General features: G+C 41.7%; 1 protein-coding gene across 1 annotated transcript in view; it reads left to right on the top strand.

Moving 5' to 3' along the window:
- Positions 1-10,768: 10,768 nt before the first annotated feature.
- The window catches only part of LOC104627509 (inositol 1,4,5-trisphosphate receptor type 2), a 66,350-nt gene continuing 53,611 nt past the window's right edge, over positions 10,769-23,507 (top strand). The window contains exons 1-4 of the mRNA XM_010295799.1: positions 10,769-10,810; positions 19,573-19,724; positions 21,098-21,197; positions 21,346-21,506. Coding sequence (XP_010294101.1) covers positions 19,627-19,724; positions 21,098-21,197; positions 21,346-21,506 — 359 coding nt within the window. The 5' untranslated portion in view covers positions 10,769-10,810; positions 19,573-19,626. The remainder of the gene's footprint in view (positions 10,811-19,572; positions 19,725-21,097; positions 21,198-21,345; positions 21,507-23,507) is intronic.

Here is a 23,507-nt window from a genome sequence, read left to right as displayed (position 1 = left end):
CCAGGCCTCTAGGGCTGAGGTAGATTTTCCAGCCCACTTCCTAATGTCCTCTCTATGGTCATGCAGTTAAAACCATCAGGTGGTCCGTGGTGTATAGCCACTGTGTCCTCTCTCTTGAGCAGAAGAACGCATACTCCTAATAGCTCAGATACTGGTCTGTACGAGTGGGGAGTAGGATGTATCTATCCTCTTTGAATTGCTGTAACTCCCGGGACATTTTCTCCACAGCAGATACACGAGACCGTAAGGAGGAAGAGCAACTTTCTTCGTATTGCTGGAGTTGGCCAGCCAATTCATTCACTCTTTGTCCTTCTCTGTCTTTCCAAATTATTACTACCAATGAGCTGGCATGTGACGATGGTGTACCTTGTATAAACTTCTGCCACATGGGTTGTGTGCGTTGGTCGTCTTCTGGGACATTGGATAACCGCTCACTGTTCAGATTGTCATAAATCATCTCCAGCATGGCTAATTCCCTCAGGTACTGGATACCTCTCTCCATGGTGGTCCACTTGCCTGGGTGACATATAACATCTTCCTTGAAGGGATACTTTTCCTTCAGGAGTTGCCTCCAGAGGCTGAGGGCTTGTGTCTTTTTTCCAATCGCTTTGTCAATGCCCCCTTCCCTAGAAAGGGATCCCAGCTGTTTGGCTTCCCTACCCTCTAACTCCAGGCTACTGGCCCCATTATCGTAGCATCGGAGCAGCCAGGTGACAACGTGCTCACCTGGATGATGGCTGAAATCTTTTCACATATCTCACAGCTCACTTGGGGATAGGGATCAGGTAGTTACTGCCTCATTTAGGAGTTCTGTCTCTTCCTTTTTCTGTTCTCGTGATGGCCTTGCTTTGGAGTAGTCTGCCTTATCTACTTCTTTCCTTAGTAAGGGAAGACTTTCTTCCCTTACTAGATGAGCTGACTTTCGCTTCCAATATTTCTTGTGTATAGAGGCGACTGACACCAGCACGGATTGGTTCTCTGGTTCAGCCACAGTGCCCGCCATGGGGGTTGGAGTAGCCGCAGTGCCCATCGCGGGGGTTGGAGTAGCCACAGTGCCTGTGGCAGGGGTCAGAGTGACCGCAGTGCCGGTCGTTTTTTGTTGTCAGATCCAAAGATGACTTTTTCCTCTTGAGGGTGCTGAATAGTGTTGAACAGGTCTTGGTAGGCGTGGGCCAGGCCCAGCATGTTGCAGTGATTTGTGTCTCTCTGGAATTGCTATGGTGACAGCATACTTCTTCCAAACATTTTTCATTCCAAATTTTTCAGGGTTCTGCAGTTGTTCAGGGGTGAAGTTCCAAAATATTGGGGTGCCCACTGTTTTAGGTACTTGTCCATACTATCCCACACACCCTGCCACTCATAACTATCCATCCTCAGGCCAGATCTCTGGGTGGTATTCTTAAATGGTTGTTTCCTTCAACAAGACCTGAAACACATTCAGGAGACATAGCCATAGGAACATGCTGGTTTGAACATTCGAAGGATATTCAGAATTGTCAAGAGCTATTGTAACTAGACTGGAGGAGAAGGGGAAGTTGAAGGGGCGGGGGAAAGTCCTCTGGTTATCTTACGGGGTTTGCTTTCTTCTTTCTGCAAGAGTGAAAGTGCAGGGTTTAAGCTGTAAAGTGGATCAGCTCTGATCAGAGTTTTGTTCTAAACTCTTGTTAAAATCCTACATGAAACACACTTCCAGCTTTGGCGTTACTTTAGCACTAGGTGCTCAGCAGAGTTTCTTTTGAAAGGAGGAATGATTGAAGCCAGTCGGCCTGAGCAGCACAGGGTTACATGCATATGAGATGAACTGACAATTGTATGAATATTCTAAAGTGAACAGCAAGTCCAGTCCAACTCACCAAGGCTGTAGTTCAGTGGTAAGAGTGCTTCAGCGGCAATGTAGGCTTGTAGAAATGTTGTGTTTCCGCAGGTGTTTGATGGCGGTCCCATGACATGATGTGCCATCCCTGAGGTGGTGTTGGCGCAGATTCCAGGGTGCAGGGAAGAGGGAATAGTCTGTGCTGTAAACAGGGTCACTGAGCTAAGGCATGGGGGCACAAGTGTTTGGGGTGGGTTAACAGGAACTGCTGAAGCCAGTGTCACAGGTCTTGCCTTGTGGGACTGCCAGCTGAATTTCACCTTGTGGTGGTGTAAACTACTTGCTGAGAACCTGAATCAATGGCCAATGAAAGTTACTTATATTTTTCTCCTCTTTCCTGAATAGTTTCTTGCCATATTGTCTCACTCTACTTTTCTGTCAAAATTGCCCAAGTTTCTTTTCAGAGAAGCTTATGTACATCATTCACTTTCAATTGAGAACTGCTGTTAATCTTGGTTTACATTCTTTTAAATGGATTTCTGTTATGTCTCAGTATTAAAAATACTAGCCTGACATAGGATATATATTATTAAAATCTGTGTTTATCCATGTGGACAGAGCCATACTGTTCATAATAAATTTAATCCTGTTCGAGTAATCACTTGATTTGGATCATGGTGAAGATAGCCGAGCGCATGTTCAAGTTAATATTGGTAGAAAATAATTCTCTCCTGCCTTCTGGATAGGCTATAGTAAAGAAGTGGAACTTAGCTGCCACAAGAATAGAAAACAAAGCATTTAATGAGATTTTAATAAAGGTTACATGTTTGTGTGAGTAATGGTATTCTCACCATTAGCTAAGATTAAAAATAATGTAAAAGGGAGATCAGTTCTTAAACCTGAGGCTGTAAACCCCCCTGGAGCTCTGGAAAAACTTTCTTTCTAGCTTTATGCACTTATTTTTCTTTCACGTTCTTGAACTACTGTGGAAAGTGAAGTACTGTATAGGCTGTTTTATTAAGGCAACTGAGACGATTGAATATTTGAAGGCCATAATTTAGGCCTTTTGATAGCCAGTTTTTGGAAATTGGACTACTGCCAGAGATCTTTTGTGTTCAGGAGGCAAAAAGGGACCGCTGTTTGACAGTGGTATTTTTTGGGGTGACATAGAAGCAAGGCTTTGCAGAAAAATCTATTCATCCACTGGTCATGCAGCTCAAGCGGAAGAGGAGAGCATAGTGGTAAATGTGCTGTGGTTTATTCTGCCTCTAGCAACAGTAAGGCGAATAACTGGATGAAAAAGGCCTTAAGATGTGCAGGTAGCTTTTGCTCAAGGATAACAGTCTGCAAACCGGAGAAGGTACCAGGAGATGGCAGCATCCACCAAGGCCTTCATGCATCTGCTCACACACTTAATTTGTTGATACTGTGGGACCTCCTTACCTGGAGATTGCTTCAAAATTTTCTGTTTGAGTCGTTTTTTTCCAGTCTCTTCATTAAATGTTAATACAGCATTCTGATTATTTTCTATCTGTTGCGGTCAGTGATTAAAGGTTCTTGTAAGAAAAAGGGCTGGCCAGGGTGACAGAATGAACTCAGCACTGTAAGCCTTATTTCTATTTTTCACTGTCTCATAGGAGGAATGTGGTTTTGTTTTAAAGCTCTATAAGGAGTGAAGGATAATTCACAGCTATTCATGAAGAGGTGGAAGAGATCCAGTGACTAGAGGAGGAGGAGGAGGATGGATTACTGATTTACAGAGCCAGTCTGACCTGTTCTGCAGACTTGGATGTGACTTTTTAAAGTGACAGAGTTAGAAACTGTCCATTTAGCAAAACCCAGGATTAGATTTTCCAAGGTTTTTAAGAATCTTGGGAATGCAGCTGAATTTCTTGACCTGACTTGTCTTGACTTTGGTGTAAGTTAGGAACAACATTTGCATCTGTTGGTGCACAAATACCTGAGAAATCTGGATTTTGGAGGAAGGATTTTTTTTTTTCACCCCAGCCAACTGGTTTTGCAGTAATGATCTGTGAGCCTGTGTTCAGCTAGGCTCCTTCAGCCCTGTCTGGAGTTGGCTGCATTTAAGCTGTGTTTGTATACATACGAGCCTTAGGAGGAAGGGAAGTGTGAAGCCATTAACACAGCATTTATTTTCATTTAGTCATTATAAGGACTGCTTCTGTTGTTAAAAATATAACATCTGCTGGTATCGCATTTCGATGTGTTCCAAAACAGCAAATGTAGACATGTGGTCTGTTCTTTAGTGTGTTTTTTTTTGTTTATTATTTCAAGAATACTTGAGAAGCTTTTATTCAATTATATTCGTGCCTCTTTTTTCTTTATTTTTGATGCTTAATGGAGGTTTAGAAGGCTTTCCTCGTGTTTTTTTAATTGTTTGTTGGGTTTTTTGTGTATAGGGTTTTTTTGTTTGTTTTTTTTTTTTAACAGTAGAAATTTCAGTAATGTCTAATTCAATCATCCCTAGTTATTTCTGGGAGATCCACTGGAAGGCATATGGGATATTAATATTTAAAACGTAACCCCTGAAAAGATCAGGATGCTTTTTTATGTAGCACAGGTGGGCATGGAGCCGCTGAAGCTCATACTGAGGTTATGGCCCAGCATTCAGGTCAGGCTAAAGGATCTCTTAGACATTTTTCTTTCTGATGACTTCCTCTGCAGAGTGGGATACGGCTGCGTGGGACTGAGCACCAGGCGTTGGTGGGTGGTCAGGTTCTCTGCACTTGGTCACAGTAGAAGCAAAGGGATTTCCCAGTCACCGCTCCCTCCTGGCCTAACTTAGAGCTCCATGTTGCGGCGGCTCCAGCTTATGCCGCTGATGAGGGACCTTTAAATCAGTGGTGATTCAGGCGTAGCAAAGCACTGGCCTGCCGTTGCTTACACAGCAGCTGAAAATGCCATCAAGGTGCCTTATCCTTTCTTCTTACGATGAGGGTGAATAACTGGGACAGGAAAGTGTCAGAGCTGATTCTCATCCCAGTTTTTGACTAGCAGGTAGTTCCCCCGCCCCGGGATGGCTGTGCCTGCGCACTCCGCTCCCCCTGAGTCGCATGGAGGGCCGGGCGCAGGCGGAAAGATTCAGCTCTCCCAGCGCTCCCTGGAAACCCGTCTGATCTGCTAAGGCACGGCTCGTAAGCAAAACGGTGGCAAAATACAATCCTGAAATAAAAGGCTCTTTAAGATTTTTAAACTTCCCTCAGACGATGATTATGGGAAGTTCTGTGCCGAGGCTGCGGCACTGTTGGATGGGGTTTATCGAGGCGGAGTCGTGGCCAGTCTTTCTCCAAGAAGTTAAGACGACGGCGAAAGTCCTTTGAATACCACTGAAGTCTTTGAAATGGTGCAAAAGTCCTTTAGATTTATTGAAAGCTAATCGGTATGACATTAACAAAGAACAAAGCAAGCCTAATGAAGATGAAAGATTTGAAAAGTGGATTTTCTTTCTTTTGTGGTGGCTTTTCTTTCCTGAAATGCTTGCCCTTGTTGATTGGGTAACAGACTGGGTGTTAACACGCTGGTTATCAAATGAAATGGGAACTGTTTATGTGTATTGAATTAGATCCTTTTATTTTTCGTTTGTCAGGGTTTCCTTCATAAATGTGTGTTTTAACCAAGTTACTAAAATGCTCATTTAGCTGAAAATTGGCAATTTAATTTTTTTCCCTGACGAGATGTTTTAAATATTGTTTACCTAGTCAACAAGATTTGATTAAAATCAGCATGGGTGTTTCTTTCCCAAAACTGCTCTCTCTCCTTCTTAATTAAAATTGTCTGAAAATAGCCTGCTTGGATACTTTCTGTGCATTCGTCTGTCTGGGAAAGCAGCATTCAGTATAAAGGTGACATGTAAAACTGTCCACAGTATGGACTGTGAGATTTATGAGATTTATAGTTCAGTTGTTGGGCTGTAAAGCGTATCTTACTATGTGAAGATGCAAAAATAAAATGAAAGTCAGGAATAATATATTAGTGAGAAGTTGTTCTGCTCAATAGTAGAACCTCAGGAGATTATCCAGTGTTGAAGTCATACATATTGAAAACTTTAAGATACAACTTTGACTAGCTTTAATCAGTAGAGGTGTCATCAGTGGAGATGACAGAGCCTGGGACTTCTGACACTGTTCAGGGTTAGCAGGGCACTTGCATTCTCTGAGCACCAAATACCAGAAGTAACACACAAACATACATAGGTGAAAGTTGTCTTCCTGCCATGGAGACTCCACAGGAGGATGAACACATTTATACGGGCATTAGGCAAAAATTCAGGAGTGAGATTCCTTGCCCTTCTGGTTCCTTTTAGCCAGAAATGGTCAAAGACTTTGTCTATACCTCAGTTTTCCACCTGTAAAAGCTGGCTTCTATTATGCGTTTGTCACACATACTCTCTACTGTGGCCGTTCTGCTGCTCCAACAGTACGAGTATATTGGTATATGTATGCATTCATACAGCTAGTCTTTCTAGATGCCACCATGTTTGAAGGCTGAACATGAAATCTAACTAGAGACATCAATTTTTATACACCCAGGAGGACCACCTGCAATGCTGACCCTGACCTTCAGGCTCTTGCAGATATCCTGTGTAGATCACGAGTTGGGAATCTGGCTTCTTAGAAAAGTGTGCAAGTAAATGCAAGTTCTGTTTAGATTTCAAAAATTTATTATCTTCTCTGTAGTTGCAAATCTTTCTATAAATGCCAAAATAGTCAATGATTTTAGTGTTTAAAAACATGATCTTGTGTGGTGGTGGCCTTCTCATGACACTGACAATTCTGCTAGGCTGCTTCCAAGCTCTCTTCTCCCCAGTAGATAGAGTCCAAGACAAGTTGAGTTCCCAGAACTATATGGTGCAAATTGCATTTGCAGTTACAGTGGTACTTAGCTGTTGATAGGGCCCTAGCATGAGGAAAAGCTCATGCAGCACCTAAATCAGTGTGGACTAATCAGCCTGTGTGTGCATGTGAAACCATAATGTCTTCCATGGTGCTGTGATGTGAAAGAAAAGTTGATGCGGTAGCCCCATTTTCTGGAGTTTAGGAGCATTTATGTAGGCTGGAGGATGTGTAGAGTTGGGTCTGGGTTCGTATGTATAAGCAACTGAAAAAGATGAAGTGTTTGTGGTGTCATAAACCATTGTCGTTGGAGCTGTGAGCACTGATTACCTTAGTCTTGCCCCACTGCAAGATCCCCACGACAGAGCTGGCCCTTCTGCGTGGCACCGGGGTGAAGGACGAGCACAACTCGGGTGGCCAGTTCACCGCTACGGTGATGTGAATTCTCCTCTGCCCTTCCCTAGTTACTCTCCACTAACATAGCCTCTGTTGCTTGGTGTAGATCACGCCTCCCTTACCACCATGCAAGCGATTGCCATTTACTCGCGTGGTTCGGTAGTGGGACCTTACGTAATGGGCGAATGTTGGGATATTATAGTGAGTCTCATGCGCAGGCCATAACGCGAAATGAGTTTCAGGGACTTTGATGATATTTATTTTTCAGCCATGAGGAAGCTGAACTCTCATTTTGTGATACTTTTTTCTTTGGAAAGGTGGTGATTTCTCTTTCTGGAAAGGTGAAAAATGGCTGTACCTAACTTTGTTGAAAAACAAGCAGCAGAGGATTAGGATTTCTGGGTTATTCTGTATTGGAAAAGAAGCTGTTGGAGATATACTCTAAAAAAAACCCCATCTAAAGAAGCAATTACAATAATGATTTATACAAACACGCTTGCTTGAGCTCTGCAGTTTGCAATGTATCGTGTTCTTACTGTGTATTGGCTGCATGCACCTTCCAGTGGCATTTTACGGAAATAAGCAGTACTGTATTTCAGCTACACTTCAGCATCGTTGCAACTTCAACACATCCAACAACACAAAAAAACCTGAAGATGGTTGGGCTTAAATGAGGCCCATTTTAGCATAGTGTTCTTACTTTCTGAACACCTGCAAAGAATTTTACTTGATTTCATCAGCAACAAGGAAAGAAACTATTACTGTTGTTGTTTTCAATTTTTTTTTTTTTGTTTTGGAGGCTTATTGAAGAACACTGCAGCCTTTCAGTACTTAGAAGGAGCCTATAAGAAAGAAGGGGACAGACTTTTTAGCAGGGCCTGTAGTGACAGGACAAGAGGTAACAGTTTTAAACTAAAACAGGGCAGATTTAGACTAGATCTAAGGAAGAAATTTTTGACTATGAGGGTGGTGAAGCACTGGCCCAGGTTGCCCAGAGAGGTGGTAGGTGCCCCATCCCTGGCAACATTCCAGGTCAGGTTGGACGGGGCTCTGAGTGACCTGGTCTAGTTGAAGGTGTCCCTGCTCATGGCAGGGGGGTTGGACTAGACGGCCTTTAAAGGTCCCTTCCAACCCAAAATACGCTGTGAGTCTACGATTCTATGAACACGGAGGTGTTCTTACATAAATCGGAAAAAGCAATAGCTTTTGGCGTCTTAAGATTGTCACTGTGTCCTTCGTTTGTTCTGCTGTACTCGGATGTTGAAAGAGGACTCAGAACAGGTGTAATATGACATACAACACTACATGATTTATGCCCCTCTACCCGGGGAGTATAGTATGGGATAATAGCTAATAGTTTGATTTTCAGAGGTGCTCAGCACCAGCAACCTCAGCTGAAATGAAAACGAAAGTGGCAGCTGCTCAGCACAGCTAAAAATGGGGCCATGAATGTCAGTCCTAAAACTGCATTCCCTCGTGTTTGCTGTTTGACGTCAGCATCTCAAAACTTTCTCTAAACAACATCTTTTCAGTTTTATTATTTCTGTTATGGTGGGGCAAGGAAAACAATCATTAAGGACGCACTTTATTTTTCGTTTGAGCCTTCTGCCTCCCTCAGCCTCTGTCCACAAGAGAACTATTTTGGCAATTCGAGGGCAATCTGTTTAGTCGTTTTTAACGTAGGCAAGAAGTGGCGTGGGAGAGAGATTTTCCTAGTTTCTCCTGTTGCTATATTTTTTTAAAGCATCATGCTGTTGAAAGCAAACAGCTGAAGAATTCAAGGCCTAATTCATACTGGGTAGACAACTGTATTTACTCGGGCCCTTCAATGAAACATCACAGATTTATTCTGTTTGAAGATCTAGTCCTCAGTGCATGGTTCTCCGTGCTGAGTCTAGTGACAAACCTGAGATGACCCAGACTTTTTTTCTCACTTACTTACAACCAGCAGAATCTGAAGGTAGGAATGAATTTAGCCTTTCTCTTCCTTCTCTGCACCTGTGCTGAAAGGCCGCTGTGGGGCTGTGACTAAGGAGCACTGCGTGATAATTTTCTCTGTTCTTGATGGAGGACCAAAGGTAGAGAGCTGAGCTTGGCTGTTAGAATGAACAACTAGAATTACTCTAAGGTGTCAGGTGAACAAAGGTAATACTGAAGGAGGTGTAAGAACTTACGAAGAAACCAAAACTGTATGAAAACGGTTACATATATATGTGTACATACACATATGTATATATGTATATCTTCTAGTCGTCTGTTGTTCGGTGTTCATCTCCCATTTCTGTTGCTGCATAACAGAAGTAGGTGGGAGTTGGAGCTAGGAGACTGTGAGAATGTCGTGGAAGAGCAAAATGCAAGATTTGGGATAGGTGTCAATGCAGGGAGGAAACCAGGCTCTCTAAATTAGATTGTGAGGGAAACACAGTGGCTAATGCAAATACTGAAAAGAAGACGGGAGAATAAACCTTTGGTCATTTCTGTGTTAGCACATCAAGTCATGGCACAGAGGGAAGATATCTTCAGCAGTTTCAGGAATATCTAAAAGTTTTCCTCCTTTCCTCAGGTGCATGATGTGGAGAGGAGCTGCCTGTTTTGGATGAAGGGATATAAAAGATACAGTATTAATAAAAACCTTATAAACATAATAAAAACTCTTCACAATAGCTGTCTGTGTAATGTTAGATGTGTGATGACCTGATATTGAAATGTTTCACTGGGATTCGTTCAGCTTGCCCTGTGCAATTCACTTCTGGCTCTTCCACACTGGTAATGCCAAATTCAAGCCAAGAAAATGACTGTACTTACCTGTAAGATGTATACATGCTGTTGTTACTTAAAAACTAGATTAGTTTACATAACTAATAATTTCACTTCAGCATTTTCAATGCTTCGAAGGCATATCCTGTGTCAGGGAATATGGTAAATATTGAGGCAAAGTTGTTTCATTATGTAAGTCAAATCTTGAAACATTTTGTGTGCAGCCAGTGTGTGGGTGTATGTGTGTTTGTTTATTTGAGTATATATCTGCCTACATAATCCCTCATCTTCTAGTCTACATATTTCCCTTGTCAAAAGTAAAATCATATTAAACACTGCTAAATAGTAATACTTTACACTTATTATATAGTGTCTTTTATCCAAGCTTCTCATACTACTTCAGTTATTAGTTAATACTTGATAAACCTGGTATGACATAGTAAATATTATCCCCATTAATAATGGTTAAACAGAATCACAGGGTAATTAAACACTTGTCTGTAGTGGCATTGCCATTTCTGTTTCAAAGATAAAATCTCAGTAGACGTGAAGCATGTTAGTTTTTATCTCAATATATCTGCTGAAGGTCAATCCTGGAAATGGTTGCATGTGTATGTGTGTGGGTGACTGTAACTTGCTGTATTTAGATTAGTAACTATCTCTGCTTTCTCCATCATTCTTTTTGGTTTTGGTTATTTGAGATTCCTCTCTTAAGTTAAGAAGCTTGATTGCAAGATGCACTTTTTTGAAGTGAGGACATAGCCAGTTAAGTCAGTCAGAAATTGGATCGGTAATCTTATACTCTTGTTCTCATACTGCTTCTAAATACTCCACTGTCCTTTTGCAGGGTGGATACGTAATAGAGAACTGAACTAACCCCCTCTCCCCTGAGTTCTGAAATGTCTAAAAGCTATCAAGATAGTATTTGAATTCTTTTCTTTTCCAGCTTAACCCACGCTATCCAGAAGGTAATAATGAAGGAAAAGCTTTGGTAAGTGGAATTTATATGTTGCATGTAATCTGGGAAATACTGTATCCTTAACCCAATACAGCCCAACATATGAAAGTCCTTCATAGCTTTCCTTGTACTTACATGTCACAGCCACTGGGATTGTTTTCCGTATCCTGTGTAAGGTAGGGTCCAACTCAGAACCGGCGTTACAGAAAGCTTTCCCTCACGTAAGGCAAATGATACGAAACTTAGTCAAATTCTGCATCAAATTGGCATTAGTTGGAAGCTGTTCTGCTTGGTGACTGCAGATACGAAATGTATTAATTCTTCTCCAGTCAGATGTATTACTTCATGGCAAAACCCACTACCCTCTTCAGCAAGAAAACTAGGGACAAGCAAGTCTGGTTACTTATGTGCCAGTGCCAATTCAGAGGCTCTGCTAGTGGAGACAAGCCCCCTTGGGGCATGTTTGTCAGTCAAGTGTGGCTGTAAATCTAAGAACATGTTGAGCATCTCTTTATTGCCTGTATGACTACACGCAAGCAGATACTCAGGCACAGGCTTAGTCTGAGCCCTGCCACACTTCAGGCAACTCTAGCACGACATCTTTGCAAGAATCCAAGTTGTCCTTGCTGCAGTGTGGATGGGTTGGACAAAGGCCTTATACTCTTTGCCTAGGAGGCAACAGCCTTTGCCTTGTACAATGTCAAGAGCGTGCTAGCTAATTCTAACAAGGCAAGGGCAGACATGTTGTAGTTTATGTCGTGTGAAGGAAGTGGATTTAAAACCCTGGGAGAATCTTACTGTTACTGAGATGACAAATAGTCTGAAAAAGAATCATTCCTCCATCAAGTTCATGGATGAAAATGCTGAGATCTTCGAAAAAATTAAGTTTAATTTCTTTCTGTTCACCTTCTGGCTTTTGTTCTTTTAGAGGACATATTTTCAAGTTTTCCTCTGCATGGGAAAGAATTTTTTAATTTTCATGAAATGAAACCCAAGATTCTTACATAATCACATGCCTTTAGGACTGCAATTTTAGTAAAAATGGAGGCTTCTGTAGAGGTTGGCAACATCAGTTTTCCATCTTTCTGGTATTTGGTATTAATGGTAATATAGCAATAACAGCTAAGCTGTCCAGAGAAATGAGAATTCTCTCTCATGAAAATAGGGAAGTCCCACCAGTTGTTTCTCTTTTACATTGGAATGACACTTGAAGCCCTTGGAGCTTTCAAATGGAAAGCGAGATATGTTCTGAAATACCCCAGTGAGTGGGATGCTTGCTTGGAAATGCTTGGGTTCGTGCTCTTGCTGTGTGACCAGTAGAGCTCATCTCATAGACATGCGTCTGCATTAATGTTGTAGTTCACATCATGACGGCACTTCTGAATCAAATCTCCTCATTACTCCCTATTTGAGACACTCCAGTTCAGTTTGCAGAGCAATCTCAGAGCATGTAAACTTACGTGGTGCTGGATGGAAATATACACACACACCTCTGGAATGTATCTACTGTGCTCCAACCTTTCATGGGTGCCCAGCCCAGAAAACCAGACTACAGCTAGTCTGAAGTAAGACCTATGAAAGTGTATATAGGGTAGGTGTTAGGTCCTCATCACCAAGGATCCAATCCGATTCTACTACACTATATTAATTTAGATAAAGTATAGCGTTTCCAGGTGTAGCAATTCCAGTTCATCTAAATAGTTAAATATTTCCTGGACTGGGTAATGAAGAAGACACAAGAGTAACCTGAACATGAATGTTAAAGGTGACTTCTCTAACAGTTTGGCTTAATCCTCCTGGGTATTGGTTTAAACCAAAAATCCAGATCAGATAAATGAGATTAGACAAATACTTCCAACGAAAATTTAATCAAAACTGATGTCTCTGTGGAAATTTTATTTTGCGCTGTCAGCACTTTCTTGTGAAAAATATTTCGTGAAAGAACTCCTAACAATGTTCAGTAACACCTCCGTGTAAATCCAAGCCTACAGGTTAGATTTAGACTGGTAGAAATCCATTTGGGTCCTTCACCTCTTCATAGTCTTTTTGGAAATAGCATGAGTCAGCAACAGCTATTTTAAGCCTTCATTCTGGCCTTGAGGAGCTGAGCAGAAAAGCTTCAACTCCCTATGCAGGAATTTCTTTTATGTTACAGTGATGCAGTATTTTGAATTATCCCTCAAAATTACAAGAATCTTATCATATTTGGAGTTGTTTAAGGGCCAGCTCTGTTGGTCTTGTATGCAACATGCACATAACCTAGAGCACACACTCATTCTGTGCTCCGTGGTTTTCATCTAGTGTTTCTTCTGCCGGGTGACTGCCTAACTGATGCACTGCAAAGGCATCTTCTTTCTCATCTTTTGAAGGAATTAATTTTGAAATACTGCCCATGAAGTAAATCTGCTCTAGAGGGGGAGGTGGAAGTGGACCTACCCCAGCAAAATTTGAAGTCTGAGTAGCAAAGAGGTGGGAGATGCATACTTGAATCCTTTCAGCTGAAGGAAGGAGTGGAGCCTGCAGCCTGTGTTTTTCTCTGCTCTGCCAAGTCTGTTGGATAAGAGGGTACCAGCTCCTTCTCTGTCGTCTGGGCTTTCAAGGCGGCACAGCCGTCTGTGCATTTCATGCCAACCCTTAACTCCTAAATGTGCGATGGGGCTCCTTATGCATGTTCACTGCCTGGCTCCCAAGTCCTGATCACAGTTGCTTAGGCAACGGAATTTTAGGAGGCAGCAACGGAGAAGGATTTTCCATGGTGCAGTAGTGGGCATAGGCACCTAGGTTCTGCCTAAGTGCATCTTTTTTTGCCTTGCCTTAAGTGACTTTAAAAGTCTGAAAGGGTTTTGGCTCCAGAGAACATAAATATTACTGGAAGTCACGAGGACTTCTGTTCCCAAGTGTTAAAGCTACGTTGGACTGCGGTTCATTGCTCATTTATGGGCTGCTTCTTGAGAGTCCAGCCAAATTGTCTTGTGAAACGCTGCTTTTATTTCTGGTAAAACTTGGCCTTACGAGTTGATTAATATTCTTTATACATATTTTCCTCACATCTAAACCCATTAATTTTTTTTGAATGGGAAGACCTTTCTGTGATTTAAAGGCTTTATCGAAACAAGGCTTCTTCATCTCTTGAAGTCTAGGACGTTGTAGTGTATCGTGCAACAAAACACAGTGCTCTGTGTTACAGCTCCCATTAAAGCCGAAATCGGTGTATTTTATGCTGCAAAGTAGTCTCTTATTTCTAGTCACAGAAATGTACAGCATCCAGAAGAATGCTATAAACGTTGGGGAAATGTCAAGAACAGCTGGGAACCTGGCATTTGTTAGCACTTTTGGATTAAAGGCTGACTTTGGATAGGTACCTTAAGTCCATTTGCATTTTCATGAGTGCGCGCTAATCCTAACGAGTTCCAAACTGGCTTTTATTGTTGAGATTTTTTTTGAGGATTGAGACTGGTATGCATTTACTTTTCCTGTGAAAAAGTTGGACAGTTCTACCACAGACTTTTAGGTGCAGTTTGGCATACCTTCTTTGACTTCTGTTTATCTATGTTTATGAATTCCAAACAAATCTGCAATTCAAAGTTTCCTTTCTTGCTTCCAACTCTGGTGATTTTTTTTTTCCTGACAAGCACTGTAAATTAATTTTTTTTTTATTTTACCTTCCAGCACCTAAGTTCGTTTAATTAAAATTTTACAATGTGGGACACAGGTGATGCAGTTTAAAGGAGTAAAATAGGCTTGGGGAATTTATTGGTTTTTTAGTGGCTTGGTTAGGAATTAACCTGGCAATAAACAATCTGAAAAACATTAAAAAAAAAAAAAATCATCAGCTTTAAAATGGCAGTATCTCTGCTTATATAAAGCCAGCAGTCAGACTACTTGATAGGCTGGGGGGAGAAGGGGAGACACGGATGCCGGCACATTATTATTATTCTGCTGCTGCACGCAGGTCTGAATCAGCTCTGAGAGTGCATACATTGTTTCTTACAGAACGTCTCTGGCTCCTAACAACAGAATTGCAACGTGATGTCTCCGCTAAAAATGCGATGACTCACAAATGAGTCAACAGTGAAGGTGTTGCAGGAGGCTCACTGCTGTGCTGTCTGCCAGGGCTTCGTAACACGCAGGAGCAAGGCTGGCCATTAATTCACTTGACTTTCTTTTCATATAGAATTTTTTTAATCATCTAACCTATGGAGTTCTGCTCACATTGCCGCTCTCTGAAAATGCTGGTTTTGTAAGAGCCTCCTAAACTGGGTTAACGTATCGAGATACCACATTGTACTGGGTTTAACAGGCATTTTCAGAACTCTGGCTGCTATTAAATTTAATTTCTGCTGAAATCTGTAGTGCAGCTTAATGAATTCATTCAGGAGCAGGGCATTATCCTTGTCTGTCTCTATGCCACAAGAAGTGTCTTTACCAATTAGAATTGTAGATTGGGTTTCTAAAAAAAAAAAAAAAAAGGTATTTCAGGTCTGTCATGTTTTTGTATAGCTTTTTGCAGTTGAAAGGAAGACCCCTCCATAAGCAAAACTCCATGTAAATCTCCTGATTTTTAGGAATGATACCCAGTTGAGGTGAACAATGGGGTTTTGGGATGGGTCACAATTGCTAGCAAGTTATATGAAGAGCTGTGAAGAACGGTTATCTGCAGGGCTACGTGTCTCAACAATGACAAGTCTAATTGCACCTGATTATTTTGTGTCTGATTACAGTATGGGATTTGTCTGCAGTTACATTAAATTTGCCCTTCAAATTGCAAACACCATATTATGTCTGTTGGGTGGCTGTTCTATTTTTTGTTTTAAGCTTCTTTTTAAATCGGTACAGTAGACTGCAAACCAGTGGCGCTAGCCCAGGAGTTACCGACTTTGCTGGGAGCCTGGATCAGTATTTCCACTCCTCACCAAAATGGCTTGTTTGTTTTCAAACTAGCTAAGTTTTCACTAGCTAAGGACTCCTTTTTTGAACTCTCAGCCTTTGCTTTTCTAGATGAGTCCCTCCTGGAAGAGTGCCGGGGCTGCTGGCTGTAGGGCAGGGGTATTTGCAGTTCCCCCTCCCGGCAAAGTCCCGTTGTGCGTGCGAGTAGCGTGCTTTGCTTCGCTGTTGCGGAACGAGACTGGCGGCCGGCGGGCTGACAGCCCTCGAGTCGGCCGGACGCTTCGGTTCTGCCCTTTGCTACAGCCTGGCATTTGGGCTGGGTCATTCTTTTGGAAGGTGCAGGTCCAACTCCTGCCAGGCAGAAGAGGAGCCGAGTGTGCGTCTCCTTCGTCCTCGTGAGCGATTTAACCAGTGCACGACAGAGTGAGGTGATTCTACCTTCTTCCCTTTGGATATATATCTGATTTGACTTCTGACAGCCTGTCACTAGTTTGCCAGTAATTTGGGACAATCAAAACTATTTTTTGTTCTCAGTGAATTTACTATTTACTAATATTGTTTTACCCACAGTTCTGGCACTTCTGTATACTCGTAGCGTGTAATTCACCTGATTTTTTAATTTTTTTTTTGAAAGAAGTCTTGGGAGTGCTTTCCTTGTCTGTCTCTGACCACATCACCAAGATGTCTGAAACTGTTCGTTGGCTTCCTCTTCATACTGCTTTAAGTTGAATTTTCGTCTCCCTACATTTGAGACCTTTTACAGTTCTCTTCCTCCCTTCTCTTCACTGAATCTGGTTTTGCTGGCTGCATCTGCTTGTATGCCAGTTTCTTACCTGAGCAAATGTCATCTTGTTTTCATGTGCTTAGGAATGCAGTGCTTCTCCTGAGCTGATCATATTGTCTAATTAATTTGAAATAGTCTAGTATTTTCACTTCTTTCCACATCCTCATATAGACTCATCTGCTGATTCAATAATGGCTAGGTTAAGTGCAGAAACTGATGACTGCTTACTAAATTTAATTAATTAATCATAAGAAACCATCTGTGTGCAAGTGTGTGTGTATGTTTTCTGTCTCATACACATGCACTCAGACATAAATTCAGACATAAATCCATGCATGTTCATGTGTGGTGACTATTGCTGTGTCTTTCATGCACACCTTCCTTAATGTAAGTTGTTTTCAGAGCTGTCAAGTTCAGGGTCACTTGTTACATGTTTTTTTTTTCATTGACTAGTGCTTAACACCCATAATCCACGTTGGGTTGTGAGGTGTGTCTGAGATCCTAAAATAACTGTATAAGGAGAGTTCTGAGGTTTGTGCTGGAGTCCAGTCTGAAACTACTGTACAGCTGTTGTGTAGGTCTGATTTTGCTCAGCTAAGCTTTGCATTGCAGTTAGCAGTGTTATAGACACTGTCTTGCTCTCCATTGAAGTGGACCTTCTTTTTAGAAAACCAGACCTTGCTCGTATACAAAGTCTGATTTGACAGATGCTAAGCCTGGTTCATGAGATTTGGGCCCAATGAGCCAACTCTGTTGCTCAGTAGCATCTATACGATTGTTGGTGAGACTAGCGAGTGAGTGGAGTCAGCCCCGAACTGCACCATGAACTTCTCCGCAGAGCTAGTGGTTAGCATGAACTACTTAAGCACAGGAGACCTGCCTTTGACTTTGCCTCCTGTCATAGAAACATGCACATGTGCATATATACTCATGCTTAATGACCTATTGGAGATGATCTGAGATTGTGTCATGAGTGAGTAAAAAAAAAAACCCTTCATAACACAGAGTAAAATATGGTTTCATATTTTGGTCTGTATTTTTCCCAGAGACTCAGGGGAAAAAAATGCATAAAGTTGTCCTGCCTTTTTGCATACCAGCCTTTTCAGTTTGGAATTTAGAGTAGAGTGGGCAGTTTCTGGGAAACCCTAACTAGATTTGAATGTAAGTTATGGGAAATACCAAAAGGTCTGTATGCTGTTCTAAACTGTCCTGTGCCATTCACCCCTTTACAGACCTCTTGAATTTTAAACTGGTTTTCCATTTTTGTTTGGAAATTTAGGAAGTAGATTTTCATTTGATATTAGACTCTGACTCACACCTATTAAGCTCTGAAGAGGATTCTCTCATAGTTTGCCTGCCTTTCCAGTTTGGGTCTCATCCTGCGTTTGTAAAACAAAATGTGTATGGTAATCACAAAAATTTCGTCTGTTTTCTCAATCCTTGCATACAGGTTAAGTTTTTATGTGCAATTTTGTTTAATATTTTTGGGCGTGGGTATGGAAGGATGTGAGGACTGACAGATAAGAGTTTTCTCTTCTGCAAGACACAGGAGATGGTTCCCCCTGGTCTCAGCAAGCCTTCCTCTCGAAAACTAGTGACAATGCTCTAATCACTAGGTGAGCCTAAGAAAAATTTCCGAGAGGATTTCTTCCTGTTTTTTTTCCTGCTGTCTCCATCCTTCATAGAAGTAATGGGACGGAAAGCTGGCCTTTTTTAGGCTTGATAATGAAAAAATGGATGTTTTGGAAGGATTCAAAAAGTGCCTTGAAATGAGATTGTAACTAGCTATTTCTTACATAGTTTCACTCATGCTTGATTTTGTTGCTTAATCAATTGGCAATATGAATAATCAAAGCTTTGCCCTTGATTATCCCTTTCAGTTTGGCTTTAATCAAGGTACTAATGCCAACCGAGTACAGTCTAGCCTCTTTGCATTGCTTTGTACATCTCCTCCCGAAGGGTGCACTATAAATCATTATAATAGTATTTCAGGTTCCCAGCATTTGATTTTTCTTTTTTGGCTTTCTTCATTCCTCTTTTCCTTTTCCCCCTGACGTATTTTCTGTACGTGAAGAGCCCTGGGCTGCCAGTCTCTTAATTGGTTATTAGTCTTTTGTAATATGTGTAACTCAACACCCCAGAGGAGCAGCTTTTACTTACGCCAGTAATTCTGTTGGCTGCTGCGTGGTTACGGGCACAGACTCTGAATTACTCCTTCAAGCAAAGATACGTGCTCAGAGAAGGTAGGATTTGGCATCTGTGAAGACAAAGATGTGTAGGTAACTAAAGGTGAAGATGGCTGCTTCGTGGTGCCGAGTCACAAAATTCCCATGGACCTTCGGCAGATGGCGGGAGGAAGATCGCCACCTTAGGTTTGCACGCCTCCTTTGAGGCACCAACAGAAAGTAAATCTGTCACTTGGAAAGCTGGGCTCCTCGAAGCAGGACAGCTTCTCCCGTTTGTGGGCACGCTCAGACCTGTGCTGGATCCAGCAGCCTCCAGTGCATTATCAGCCTGTGCTAAGATTTCTGCTACAAGCTAGCTGGTGCTTTGTGTGTGTCCCCCACCTTCTAATGGCACGTTGGTCTTAGTGGAGCAGATCTTCTGGCTCTTGCTGTTTGGACAGTGTGCTGCTGTGATTCTGACCGTATGTATGACAGGAAAAAATGAGCAAACTTAAATAAAGCAACGGTGGAATTCGGCAAATTGCTTGCTTTTAAAGTCCCTTCCCCCCTTTAAAACATCTGATTTTCATTAGTTCTCTTCTTTTAACTTTGGCCCTTTCCAAACCGGCACTGTGTAGTTACATCTGTTGGGAGTGAAAGTTCTGCAACTACCGCAAATTTTTTGAAGTTGTAGGTGTCAAGTAATAATGTATACAGTACTGCAGTCTCTCTAGCTTGTGACCTGCTGTTGTTATAATGACTCCCTGCAACCCCATGTGCCTGGGGCAAAGCGCATCCTTTGTGTTACACGCTCCACACCCAGTCATGGTACATTCTTACTAGAATGTAAAAAAAAAAAAAAAAAAGTACAATTCAGATGTATTACTTGTCCGCAAGGTAATTGGAGAATTTATAATGGGCCCTGATGCAAGCAAATAACCCTTGTGCCTAATCAGCAGAGAGACGGCGACCTTCCTGCTTCAAAGAAGAAACGCCAAGCAGGGGAGAAGATTATGTATACTTTGGTCTCTGTGCCACATGGAAATGACATTGCATCTCTCTTTGAACTGGATGCCACCACTCTTCAGAGAGCTGATTGCCTGGTTCCAAGGTAAAAAAAAAAAAAAAAAAAGGCAAAAAAAAAAGGGGGCAAAAAATAGTGCTGCATTGACAGGGTTTCTTCCTAGCATTATGCTGGGGAGTAAAGCAGAAAAAATCAAACACCAGCAAGTATTATCCTTCACTTAAAATTTGAGGAGTGTTCATGGATAAACAAGGGATGTATAAAACATGATACTGCTGCTGTGGCTGGGTAAAATAATTATAAGGATAAAACAAATGACACTTAAAGAGAGTCTGTGAAGAGAAAAATAATGGGCTAAACATTGCACAGATACATTTGGGGACAGGATTGAGCCTTGTCCACTGTTTGGAAAAGCTGTACTGCTAATAGATCTGACTGAATTGTTCCCAACAAAATAATGTGAATGGTGAACTGGGCTTCTGTTTCCCTGACAGATCATGATGCCACTGAACACATTTGTTATTCAAATGAATTCAGCAAGTGGCTTCTGGGTTTTAATTGTGAATATTTGAAATTTCAACTGTGTTGCTTAGCTGAGATTGGCTAGATAAGTCACACGGTGTTGCCTGTGACTGAATGGGCACGCAGACACTTGGGGCTAGTTGTTATGAGGGTGGATTTTAAAGCTAGGTACCTGCAAATACTGATGTATGCAGCTTTGAAGTGTATTTGCTATGCTGAGTTTTGCCAGATAATTTGCTTACTTGAATACTCAAAGCCCATCAGCATGAAGGGGAGAGCGTGAATGAAGTGAATATATTTAAAAAGTAGAATTCAGAGTAAAAATTGTAATTGATTTCTCAGCTCTGCTTTTTGATAATACCACAGATTATCATATGGAAAGAATTTAGAAGAATCCTATGTCTGCTCTTTGTTCACTTGATTCTCAGCTAAGAACTGGTACTGTAAATGCTTGCTCCCTAGAACAAGGGTTTGCAGATAAGAAAGGTGAAGCTGTGAAGCCATAGTCAGTTTTACTTTCTGGCTTTTGTGCTGTGACAGGTTAAAAGGGTTTGTTACTTTACAGAAAAAAATAAGAGTTGTTTTTTTTCATGAAATGTGTTTCTATTCAGATAGGATTTTATAACACCTTCCTTTTAAATTTTTTTCATTAAGGAATACTTTACTCCTAGGCTCATATAAATACTTAAAAACAGCATTCTGCATAATGCCAAGATGCTGTTTGTTCTTGTTGCAGCTCTGTTCTGGGTGAGAAAGGAGGAGACAAGAGAAAAGGTTACTGTGGTATCTCTTAGGTCTCCCTCACCCTTTTATTATGAGTGAGTGGCTGGTGTAACTCACGCCCTCAAGTCTCATGTTATGGTCATGTGTTGCATTGCATCCCACCTTGCCCTCAGGACTGATCCATCTAACCTGTTGTTTGCCTTGTTCTCCTTTAGGAACTCATACGTCCGACTGAGGCATTTATGCACTAACACTTGGGTCACTAGTACCAGCATTCCAATAGACACCGATGAAGAGAGGCCTGTGATGTTAAAGGTAAACACATACATCTTGGGGTTGAAATCCCAAACCCATTCCTGAAGCTCTCTACAGGTGATCTCACTTCTCACCTAGAAAATATGCATAATAATTAGGATAAAGGTAAGAGGATTGCTCACCCATATTAAACCAAAAACTATTGCAGATTGGGACGTGCCAAACAAAAGAGGACAAGGAAGCTTTTGCCATTGTATCGGTTCCTCTGTCTGAGGTCAGAGACTTGGACTTTGCCAATGACGCAAACAAGGTTCTAGCATCAACTGTTAAAAAGCTGGAGAATGGAACAATAACCCAGAATGAAAGGAGGTTAGTGAGTTTTATTTTTTTCCCTCCTAAATTGGTGTTCGGTCACTCATGACATCATGGCATCACAGTAATGGGTAAGTTAGTAACGTCCCTGTGGACACAGTTGCAACTGGGAAAGCACACTTCAGTGCCGAGAGTGCTTAGCCTGGGATTAGATTCCACCTCTGTCAGACCATCCTTGCTGCACCTCGGGCTGGTCTGTGTATCTCCTCTGTGAGAGGGGATAAACAGCACTGCCCCAGCTCACTGGCCACAGAAATCAATGGGTAGTTCTCTGGGCAAATGCAAAGTGTTTGTCTTAATGTCCTTTGATAAACCACTTCTGAACTGTGATATGGGGGCCCATTGCATTTGGTTCTCACATACACGAAAGCCATCTATACGGTGGGCGGCGCAGCAGGACTCTTGATTTACGTGGAGGTCGCTGCACTTCACGGTCAAGCTGCGAGAGCAGTAGAAGGAGGTCTCAGAGTGTCACAGAAGCTGCCTTAATAGTCCCTTTCTTTCTTATTTCTATTTTTCCCTGTTCTCTTTTCCTGTTTTACATAATTTTGGTGTTTACCCTTTATCTTCATCTGAGTTTGAGCTGTAGTGCTATTAGCATGTCTGTTCTTCACAGCCGCCCCTGAATTAAGGGATTTTGTTGTACATTTTAGCCAAATACATCCCCACTGCCAGTGATGTAGTTTGCTATTTCTTTTCCGCTGTCTGTGGTTAAACTGAATATTAGACAACATCTCTGGCAGTGTTAATTTGTAACTTCTATTCCACCATGAATCATATACAGCTTTTTACCAAAAATGTTAATTTTTGGCGATAAAACTAAATTTTTGCTGTCGGTTGTCAGTAGCAATTAGACCAGATGGTTTAATATCAGGTGGAGGTTTTATCATAACAGGCAGATCTGTAATGGCCTGGGTGTTGGTACTCAGCCTTGAGAAGCTGATGGACCATTTCATGATTGAGTTGAACCAGAGCAGGATACGACATAATCAAGGTGTGACATCCTTGTATTAACCTTGCACTGCTGTGTCACTGCAACGCATTATTGTCAAGTCTTGATGTTGACAGATTGGTACAACAGACATGTAAAACGTTTCGGAGTGGTTTCAGAATAGTGCCATTATTTGTTCCTGTGAATTCCTTTGGAAAAAAAACCTCTTTTGCCTGTATTATCATCTTCCTACTTAGGGGTCCCAACAGTTTATTCCTGGTTGCTCCATCCTACATCTACTTTTTCTGTTGCGGGGGACCTTGCTGTTCTCCACCAGTGGGCTGAGACTTCTGAAGCTAAAGCTCACTCAGAGGGTTTAGCTGACCCGCCCAGCCGTCTTGTGGGTAATGGAAGCTTTGTGTCTGGCTCCCAGAGATGACTTTGGAAGTCTACTGGGCATCCTCCTGCCACTTTAATAGCATGCCTGCAGGTTTAGGAATTACAGATTATATGTTGTCCAAATTCAGATGATGCTTCCCCAGGGTAACAGACATGATGGGTTTTGTTTGTAAAAGATTGCAAGTTCTTTTAAGGGAGATTCATTGAAATCTGTGGGCATTCGTACTTCTCTCTGTGCATGTCTGGTGAGGTATGTTAGTGACAAGGAGGCAATGACCACTTTCTTTTTGCATTTTCTGAAGGTAGGAGAAAAGGAATCACTACTGCCTCTGTCCTTTTTAGCACTTACTTCTGCCAAATCTTCTTTAGCAGAGAGTGAAAAAAATATAGTAAGTTTTCAATAGTTTCTTGCATCGGTGGGGAAGTACTCTAGTGGCAGAATGTTTTTATTCCTCTAGTGAGTCCATCATCTTGTTTCATGGACCCATGTCCTTCATAAAGTATAAAAAAAACTTTGTTAGGCTATGTAAGAGTGTCTTTCTACTGTTCCTGGGCCTTGAGGCCAGCTAGTATAGATGTTGGATTTCTGAACACTCTGCATCAATCCAGAAGCCTGTATTTTCCTCGCTTTTTCCCTCTGATTGTTGTTTAATGACTTGGTAAACATC

This window comes from Phaethon lepturus, unplaced genomic scaffold (genome assembly GCF_000687285.1).
Source record: "Phaethon lepturus isolate BGI_N335 unplaced genomic scaffold, ASM68728v1 scaffold10541, whole genome shotgun sequence".
Classification (NCBI taxonomy): Eukaryota; Metazoa; Chordata; class Aves; order Phaethontiformes; family Phaethontidae; genus Phaethon; species Phaethon lepturus.
The sequence above is the reverse complement of the archived record's forward strand: the minus strand, read 5'-3'. Positions and strand labels throughout refer to the sequence as shown.